The following is a 10,140-nucleotide window of genomic DNA, read 5'->3' as shown; positions in this document are numbered from 1 at the left end:
TTGAATTAGCACTACAAAAAGTAATTTCCCCTCTGTTGATATTCACCCCTTCTTGTCAACTGCTGAGAATGGGCCACATCCACCCTAATTGAATTGGCCTCGTTAGCACTGACCCCCCCCACTTGGTAAGGCAACTCCCATCTTTTCATGTGCTGTATATTTATACCTGCCTACTGTATTTTCCACTCCATTCATCTGATGAAGTGGGTTATATTCCCACAAAAGCTTATGCCCAAATACATTTGTTAGTCTATAAGGTGCCACAAGGACTCCTCATTGTTTTCACTGATACAAACACCGCTATCCCTCTGAAACAATATAATCACGCCAGTTTCAATTATTTTGGTAATTTATTTCAAAATACTAGTCAGCAAGTTTGTCTGTAACAATACAGACAACAAAAAAGATTCAGGAAATGTTTTTGACAAATAGATCCTTACTAGGCATATTAATACAGAACTTTGAGTCACAATTCCTTTAAACTACAATACAGAACCGTATTGCCCGCACCCCTCAGAAGCAGTGCAAAGGCTTGGGGGAGTCAGGGGTAACAGAGGAGCTGAGGGAGAGGGAAGTAACTGCTGGGAAGGAGCCTGGGAGTGAACCTGGAGGGAGGTTGGGTATGAAAGGGAGAAATATGGAACTCTTTTTTGAGGGAGAGGAAGGGTTGTTGGGGAGCCTCCCCCATGCAGACGCTGGCTGACCCCTAGCCTCTCCCATTCAGTCAGGCACTCCCCTTCCCCAGGCACCCCCACTCGCATCCTTCTGAACCCCAGTCTGTGACCCCCCCAGCAGCCCTATGTGCCCCATTCTGTGTCCCCCCCATGTCTCTTCACCTGCCCCCTCCTCCCCCCCAGGCAGGGCACTGTAAGGAACGCAGCCTCTTCTCCTCTCCATTGGCTGCTACAGTGAGCCATCTGCTGTTCTGGTGCCACGGCAGCCCCTGGCGGCCAAAAGGCATAACTGCAGTGCCTCTCCGGCAGAAAGTATTTTCTGTGGAGGAAAAAAAATCTGCAGGCGACATGAATTGGGAGCATGTGCAGTGGTGCAGAATTCCCCCCCGGAGTAAGTGTGTACTCCCATAGTCAGTCATTGCCTCAATCGCAGGGCCAGGCTTAAGGAGCTTGGAGCACCTTTGAATTCACTTGAGTAGCTAATGGAGGGACAAGGGAGAGGTTGTGTTTCTGATGCCTCAGACTTTGCAGGCATATTTTTAGGGCCTACTTTTACTCTGCATCTCACAGGCTTTTTCCAAAATAAAGGATTTAAAAATACGCCTGATTGCTGTCAACTCGAGTTTCTTAAGGTATCTTGGAACGAGCTACACAAACTTACTGAGCAAGCTCTGCCTTCGTCAGGGACACTGAGGCTGTTATACATAGAGAGTGCAGGAAACTTATGTTATGCAATCCAGACAATCCAGGAAGTGTTTGGAGAGTGTTGGGGACAATTTCCTAGTGCAAGTGCCGGAAGAACCAGCTAGGGGCCATGCTCCTCTTGATCTGCTGCTCACAAACAGGGAAGAATTGGTAGGGGAAGTAGAAGTGGGTCACTGGGCAGCAGTGACCATGAGATGGTCGAGTTCAGGATCTTGACAAAAGGAAGAAAGGAGAGCAGCAGCATACGGACCCTGGACTTCAGAAAAACTGATGGGCAGGATCCCCTGGGAGGCTAATATGAGGGGGAAAAGAGTCCAGGAGAGCTGGCTGTATTATAAAGAATTCTTATTGAGGGCGCAGGAATAAACCATCCTGATGTGCAGAAAGAATAGCAAATATGGCAGGTGACCAGCTTGACTTAACAGAGAAATCTTTGGTGAGCTTAAACACAAAAAGGAAGCTTACAAGAAGTGGAAACTTTGACACATGGCTAGGGAGGAGTATAAAAATATTGCTCGAGCATGCAGGGGTGTAATCAGGAAGGCCAAAGCACAATTGGAGTTGCAGCTAGCAAGGGATGTGAAGGGTAACAAGAAAGGTTTCTACAGGTATGTTAGCAACAAGAAGGTGGTCAAGGAAAGTGTGGGACTTTTACTGAATGGGAGAGACAACCTTGTGACGATGTGGAAAAAGCTGAAGTACTCAATGCGTTGTTGTTGTTTTTTTTTTTTTTTTTTTTTGCCTCAGTCTTCACAGACAAGGTCAGCTCCCAGACTGCTGCACTGGGCAGCACAATATGGGGAGGAGGTGAGCAGCCCTCAGTGGTGAAAGAACAGGTTAAGGACTATTTAGAAAAGCTGGACATACAGAAGTCCATAGGGCCGGATGCAATGCATCCGAGGGTGCTGAGGTAGTTGGCTGATGTGATTGCAGAGCCATTGGCCATTATCTTTTGAAAACTCATGGTGATCAGGGGAGGTCCCAGACGATTGGAAAAAGGCAAATATAGTGCCCATCTTTAAAAAGGGAAGAAGGAGAGCCCGGGGAACTACAGGCCAGTCAACCTCACCAGTCCCCAGAAAAATCATGGAGCAGGTCCTCAAGGAATCCATTCTGAAGCACTTGGAGGAGAGGAAGGTGATCAGGAACAGTCAACATGGATTGACCAAGGACAAGTCATTCCTGACCAACCTGATTGTCTTCTATGATGAGATAACTGGCTCTATGGGTAAAGGGGTGGATGTGATATATCTTGACTTTAGCAAAGCTTTTGATATGGTCTCCCACAGTATTCTTGCCAGCAAGTTAAAGTAGTATGGATTGGATGGATGGACTAAAAGTGGATAGAAAGCTGGCTAGATCGTTGGGCTCAATGGGTAGTGATCAACAGCTCGACGTCTAGTGGGCAGCCGGTATCAGAGTGCCCCAGGGGTCGGTCCTGGGGCTGGTTTTGTTCAACATCTTCATTAATGATCTGCAGGATGAGATGGATGTCATCTGTGAACTTGCTGAGGGGAGAGGTAGATACGCTGGAGGGTAGGGATAGGGTCAAGACAAATTGGAGGATTGGGCCAAAAGAAATCTGATGAGCTTCAACAAGGATAAGTGCAGGACTCTGCACTTAGGACGGAAGAATCCCATGCACTGCTACAGGCTGGGGACCGACTGGCTAAGCAGCAGTTCTGCAGAAAAGGACCTGGGGATTACAGTGGCTAAGAAGCTGGATATGAGTCAACAGTGTGCCCTTGTTGCCAAGAAGGCCAATGGCATATTGGGCTGCATTAGTAGGAGCATTGCCAGCAGATCGAGGGAAGTGATTATTCCCCTCTATTCGGCACTGGTGAGGCTACATCGGGAGTATTGCATCCAGTTTTGGGGCCCCCACTACAGAAGGGATGTGGACAAATTGGAGAGAGTCCAGTGGCGGGCAACAAAAATGATCAGGGGGCTGGGACACATGACTTACGAGGAGAGGCTGAGGGCACTGGGCTTATTTAGTCTGCAGAAGAGAAGAGTGAGGGGGGATTTGATAGCAGCCTTCAACTACCTGAAAGGGGGGTCCAAAGAGGATGGAGCTCAGCTGTTCTCAGTGGTGGCAGATGATAAAACAAGGAGCAATGGTCTCAAGTTGCAGTGGGGGAGGTTTAGGTTGGATATTAGGAAACACTATTTCACTAGGAGGGTGGTGAAGCACTGGAATGGGTTACCTAGGGAGGTGGTGGAATCTCCATCCTTAGAGGTTTTTAAGGCCTGGCTTGACAAAGCCCTGGCGGATGATTTAGTTGGGGTTGGTCCTGCTTTGAGCAGGGGGTTGGGCTAGAATACTAGATGAACTCCTGAGGCTGGCAGAGGTAATATAAATATGTATAATCACTTCTCCACGTGGAAGTGCTGTGTATAATATACACTTGAAGGGGGAAAGATTTCAGAACTGCTTGGCACTTGTCTGCCTAGGCTCCCATTGAAGCCAAAGGTGGGAGGAGTTAGCTGAGTGCAGAAGATTCCACCGGTGATACGTTGGGAATTGGGTTTTCTCGCAATAACATGAAACCTCTTCCTAGGAATCCGGTGAGACTCTGCTGAGTTTGTGACTGTGGACGTGAACTAATCCTGACTAGCTATCAATAGGATGATTACCGCACTGTATGGGAGAAATTGCTACTTAGTATTTTGTGACTTGTCTTTCTCAGTGGCATTTCCCTTTGTGGACTTTGGGAAACCTGAATTGCTGCTGAACCATACTGTAAACTTCTATCTCACAACCGAACCGGAGGTCACCATCGGCGTCTGGTGAGTAGACAACCAGATCATTCAGATTCTCATGGACTAGCAGAAGGAAAGTGTTTGAACTGTCATATACCCAGGTGAGGTCTGATGTCTAAGAATTCCAAATCTCAAATTCTATTAGTAGTTGACCTCTGGATACCATGTGGCATGCAATGTAAAAATCTGTCACTACTTAAAGTTTCTAGATTCTCCAGCTAAAACTTTATTCTTACATTCTGCATAAAGCTGTACACTTCAGCGACGAAGCAAAGCAAGAGCTTGCATGTCTCCAGAACTTACTTTGTAGTCGTGAACAATAAAAACAGCAACTGTATCTGGATGCAAAGGGCTTGACTCTTCATTGACCAGTTCTGTGTATGCACCCATACCTACATGCCCGGGGCTAGATAGCCTGCTATTTCGCCACCTGCCCATGTACACCAAGGTGCAGCAGTGCAGGTACAAAGTCCATGTGCACATGGGCGTGGTAGTGAAAATCTGCCTTGAATGTCAAGCTGGGTCAGCTAGCAGTGGTGTGTTGCAGGGCGCGGTGTGCATTGCTCCCTCCATTGGATGTTCAGTATTTCCCCATTATTCCCGTACACTGGCTGCCAGCAGATGTGTCCAAAGCCCTTTGTCTGTCGCAGTGTAGCTGTTCCTGGCTACTGGACTGTGATGATATGTAGCTATTTTTAAAACAGAGAAACGATGCTGCATTATATTCTGCTGAATTAAAAACATAGTAGTTGGTCTAACAGTTGTTTTTTCCTTTGCAAAGGGTATTCCGTGTAGAGTAGTGGACAGAGAAATGGCCGGACTCTACCTAACAAAAGAGGCTGTGCTTGCCTGGTTTTTGAAGACCATTAACTAAATACAGTTATTCATCTTCCCAGTGTCTGATTCATGAAACAGTAGCATGTCTCCTTTGATCAGCAATGGAATATCCAGATGCACTTGAGCAGGCTTGTTAATTACATACTCTTGGTTCTTTTAGGCATGTTTTGCCTGGCAGCAGGGGGATAGAAGCTCAAGGGAAGGATCACAGCTGGTATGAAGAAACTCTTGCAGACGATAATCCCGTTATAATTTATCTCCATGGCAATGGAGGTAACAGGTGATTAACATGAATAATACTACATTTGTAGATTGTTCTACATTATGTTGGGTATATTGTATTGCTCGTGACAGTGACATCTGTTGCTGTCAGCTGAAGGCAGGAATAGTTTGGCAGTAAACTCTGGAAGTCCCCCTCTGCTGACACACTGCTCTTTCACTCTTGTGACCTTTCTTATGGAGAGACAGCAGACTTGTTCCTGACTTTCTGGTGGTTTTATGATGTGGCTTATAATACTGTTTGGTACCCACTCCATCTCAACCACTTCTTATGTCTTCTAGGTTGTAGGTTCTTGGGGCAGGACAATACCTAGCCCAGTGGTTCCACAATAGAAAGGTTTAAGAACAGTTAACTTTCTTCTATAAAGAGAATTCTGTCAATTCAGCATGTCAAACTGAAGTGTCTGCCTGTCCTTTCTCCATTACTGCGCACAACTCCTCCATCCTCCCTCTTTGACTCACCTCTGCATCTACTCCCCACAACACATGCTCACGCCTGCTAGTTCTGTCTGCATGGCCTCTCCCGTTTCCACTGCAAAACTCTATTCCAGGCCTTGATTGTCTCTTGCCTTGATTCCACTTCTCCTTCTGGCCTTCCTGCCAAGCCTTCCAAAATACGACTGTGGTGATCCTTTGCCTGGCCTGATGCTATGACAAAGTTCAGCCTTTCCTAAAATTCCTTCACTTGACTCTCTCTGGTCCTTCCAGAACTGTCAGGCTCCTCCTTCTCACCTTCATGGCCTGCTGCAACTTAGCTCCTTCCTGTCTCCTTTCATTCCCCCCTCCCCTACCCCCCCCCCTTTGCTCAGTCCAAGTTGTTCATTTTGTCCTTCACCTGTGTCTGCCTTGTGCCTTCTCCATTCATGCCTCCCCCTATGCCTGGAGCCTCCTTCCCGACCAAGTCCTGCCCTAACCGGACCTGTAGAACCTACTGATTTCATGGCGAGAGTCAGGTCAGGATTTGCCCCACCTCGTGTATTGCAGTCGTCTGTGTGAGCCCCATCATAGCCAGCCTTGAGGGGCTGTCCTCCGATCCCCTTGGAATGGCTGCAACGTGCGTACTGGGTTGGATTTCTTTTAAACAATGCTCTTTGGCCTGGTCTACACTAGGCTTTTATGTCGAATTTAGCGCCGTTATATCGAATTAACCCTGCACCCGTCCACACCAGGAAGCCATTTAGTTCGACATAGAGCTCTCTTTAAATCGATTTCTGTAATCCTCCCCAACGAGAGGAGTAGCGCTAAATTCGACATGGCCATGTCGAATTAGGCTAGGTGTGGATGGAAATCGACGCTAATAGCTCCGGGAGCTATCCCACAGTGCACCACACTGTTGACGCTCTGGACAGCAGTCCGAGCTCGGATGCTCTGACCAGCCACTCCCCCGGGAAAATTTGAATTCCTTTTCCTGTCTGGGCAGTTTGAATCGCAGTTTCTGTTTGGACACCGTGGTGAGCTCAGCAGCAGTGGCAACGATGCAGAGCTCTCCAGCAGAGATGGCCGTGCAATCCAATAGAAAGAGGGCCCCAGCATGGACGGATCGGGAAGTCTTGGATCTCATCGCAGTGTGGGGCGATGAGTCCGTGCTTTCAGAGCTGCGCTCCAAAAGACGGAATGCAAAGATCTATGAGAAGATCTCTAAAGCCATGGCAGAGAGAGGCTACAGCCGGGATGCAACGCAGTGCCGCGTGAAAATCAAGGAGCTGAGACAAGGCTACCAGAAGACCAAAGAGGCAAACGGACGCTCTGGATCCCAGCCCCACACATCCCGTTTCTACGAGGCACTGCATTCCATCCTAGGTGCGGCCGCCACCACTACCCCACCAGTGACCGTGGACTCTGAGGATGGGATATTGTCCGCGACCGGTTCCTCAGCGGACGGGGAAGAGGAGGAAGGAGATGAGGAGGACGAGGCAGTAGACAGCGCTTACAACGCTGATTTGCCCGACAGCCAGGAGCTCTTCATCACCCTGACAGAGATCCCCTACCAACCCTCCCCAGCCGTTACCCCAGACACAGATTCAGGGGAAGGATCAAGCTGTAAGTGTTTTAAATATCTAAATATTTATTTACAACATAACTGGCGTATTTAAAATATTAACATTAGCTAAAGTGCTTTAAAACATGTAAACATTTATTTGCAACAAAACAGGAAGATTGAAAATATGAACAGTGGGTAAAGTGCTTCAAAACATGTAAACAGGAAAGTCAAACAAAAGGGGAATCAGTGCAAAGTGTATCATGATTTGTCTTTTTTTGGGCGCCTCAATATATAGTCCGAACCATTTTCAAAAAATTGCACAATGTCCGCTTCATGATTATAGTGCCCAAAACCCTGCAGTCATTTGTCCCTCCAAGGGCACCTAAGCCAGGAACTGGTCAATGTAACCGGGGATAGAGGCGAGATCCTCCGGGGAGAACTCCTCATACACCTCCTGCAGGTGTTTTTCCAGCCTCATCAGCAGGTTCCTGGGCAGGGAGAGCTTATTAGGCCCCCCGTGGTAGGACACGTTTCCCTGCCACAACGCCAGCAGGTACTCCGGGATCATGGCCTTGCACAGCAGTGCAGCAAATGGCCCCGGTTTCTGCAGGCTGTCCCGTAGCATCTTCTCCTTCTGGCTCTCGGAGACCTTCAGGAGGGTGATGTCAGGCATGACTCCCTGCTGTGAATTAGGTAGGGGAAAGTTAGTATTGGGACTGCTTGCTCGTCCCTTTACAGAACTGCAACCGCCGGTTTACAGCCACGCGGTTTACAGCCGCGAGGGGGTGGGACAGGGCCAGAGTTCATGCTTGCAGGATTGCTGCCAGCAGAGACTCGCATTGCTTTCTATGTGAAAGGAGGCCAGTGCCACTCTTAAAGTTTTAAGCGGCCACAAGTCTACGGCTTACCATGTTTGCCATCTAGACAAAGTCCGGTGTCCTGCCCTGCTCCTCAGCTCGCCACAGCAAGACCGCAGGCACTGTAGGCGAGGGCCGAAAATTCGACCTTGTCCTCAGTGCGCGTGTGATAGGTGCTCTGCATGGTCTTGTTCACGGAGCAAGACTATGTTCTCTGTTCACAGATACATTGATCTGTCTCAGGAATTCACTCCCTTTTTCCAATTCCCACAGCCACATCTGCCCAGAGGCTAGCGCACATTAGGAGGAGGAAGAAGAGGACACGGGAAGACATGTTTGCTGAACTAATGGAATGCTCCCGAGCACAGGCAGCCCAGCAGACACAGTGGAGGGAGAACTTGTCCCAAATGCACCGGGCAAACATGGAACGGGAGGAGAGGTGGCGACAGGAGGACAGGCAGGCTACTCAAACGCTGCTTGGACTAATGAGGGAGCAAACGGACACGCTCCGCCGCCTTGTGGATGTTCTGCAGGACCGGAGGCAGGAGGAGAGAGCCCCGCTGCAGTCTCTCTGTAACTGCCCTGCCCCGCCACCAAGTCCCATACCCCCCTCACCCAAAGTCCAAACACGGAGGGGTGGAAGGGGCCGTGAAAAATTTCACTCCACCCCTGCGGACTGCTCTACCACTAGAAGGCTCTCATTCCCCAAAATTTGAAAAGTCCTTTCCTACCCGCCTCACACAAGGCCCCGTCCAAGTTTCACCCCCCCGTTCCATGTGCGGTTGTTAATAAAGAATACGTTTCTGTTCATTTCTGTTTCCATCCTCTTCTTTTGGAGGGGAGTCTATCTGAAGGGGGGGGAAGGGGCTTGGTCATTGGACAGGACAGTCACCTTTAGCAGGGGGCAGGTGCAGCAGCAGGGCACATATACAGTGCAGTGACTAGTTATCCTGGTTAGTCTGGGAGGTGGTTTTCATGTTTTGTGTGGTGGGGGCGGTGGTGTTGCTCTCTGACTTGGTGGCGGGGGAGGGCAGTTACAGATCTTATGCAGCGGTCCTTACCCTGCATCACAGAGCCGCGCAGCAGGGGATCTGTAACCCTCCTCCCCCTGCAAGACAGTCACATAGCCGACATATACACGCAGTCCCGGCCAGGAGGGCTGGCAGGCTCCGTTGAAACAACCAGTCCACCACCGCGGAGCCTGTCATTCCTGGAGTTTAGAAGCATCATTTGCATCACAACCCTAAACCCGCCCCCCGCCACAGTCTGCGTCCCAGGTTTAAAACATTCCCGCGAAAACAGTAATAAAGACAACGGTGTCCATGAACAAAACAGAACAGATTTTATTTTTTGGGAAGGGGGCGAAGGGGGTATGTAAGTGGAGAGGATAGTCGACGGCAACTGGGTAAAGAAACGGGGGCAAGTTCTGCCTCTGTGTCCACAAACTTAAAAGTCACTGGGTACCCTGCTCAGCCTTGAAACTGGCTTTCAAAGCCTCCCGGATGCACAGCGCGTCCCGCTGGGCTCTTCTAATCGCCCGGCTGTCTGGCTGGGCGTAATCAGCAGCCAGGCTATTTGCCTCAACCTCCCACCCCGCCATAAAGGTCTCCCCCTTGCTCTCACACAGATTGTGGAGCACACAGCAAGCTGCAATAACGATGGGGATATTGGTTTCGCTGAGATCACAGCGAGTGAGTAAGCTTCTCCATCTCCCTTTGAGACGGCCAAAAGCACACTCCACCACCATTCTGCACTTGCTCAGCCGGTAGTTGAAGAGTTCTTTTTCTGTGTCCAGGGCGCCAGTATAGGGCTTCATGAGCCAGGGCATTAGCGGGTAGGCTGGGTCCCCGAGGATCACTGTAGGCATCTCCACATCCCCAACAGTTATCTTGTGGTCCGGGAAGTAAATACCTTCCTGCAGCCGTCTAAACAGACCAGAGTTCCTGAACACGCGAGCGTCATGAACCTTGCCCGGCCATCCGACGTAGATGTTTGTAAACCGTCCCCGATGGTCCACCAGTGCTTGCAGCACCATTGAAAAGTA

General features: G+C 49.4%; 1 protein-coding gene across 1 annotated transcript in view; it reads left to right on the top strand.

The window, feature by feature from the left end:
* Window positions 1-10,140, top strand: part of ABHD12B (abhydrolase domain containing 12B) — a 32,846-nt gene that overhangs the window by 7,844 nt on the left and 14,862 nt on the right. Inside the window, exons 2-3 of the mRNA XM_024224425.3 lie at window positions 4,070-4,169; window positions 5,140-5,259. Coding sequence (XP_024080193.1) covers window positions 4,070-4,169; window positions 5,140-5,259 — 220 coding nt within the window. The remainder of the gene's footprint in view (window positions 1-4,069; window positions 4,170-5,139; window positions 5,260-10,140) is intronic.

The sequence above is a fragment of the Terrapene carolina genome, unplaced genomic scaffold (genome assembly GCF_002925995.2).
Source record: "Terrapene carolina triunguis isolate 2854851 unplaced genomic scaffold, T_m_triunguis-2.0 Scaffold189, whole genome shotgun sequence".
Classification (NCBI taxonomy): domain Eukaryota; kingdom Metazoa; phylum Chordata; order Testudines; family Emydidae; genus Terrapene; species Terrapene triunguis.
Note: the sequence above shows the minus strand (reverse complement) of the source record. Positions and strands in the feature narration are given on the sequence as shown.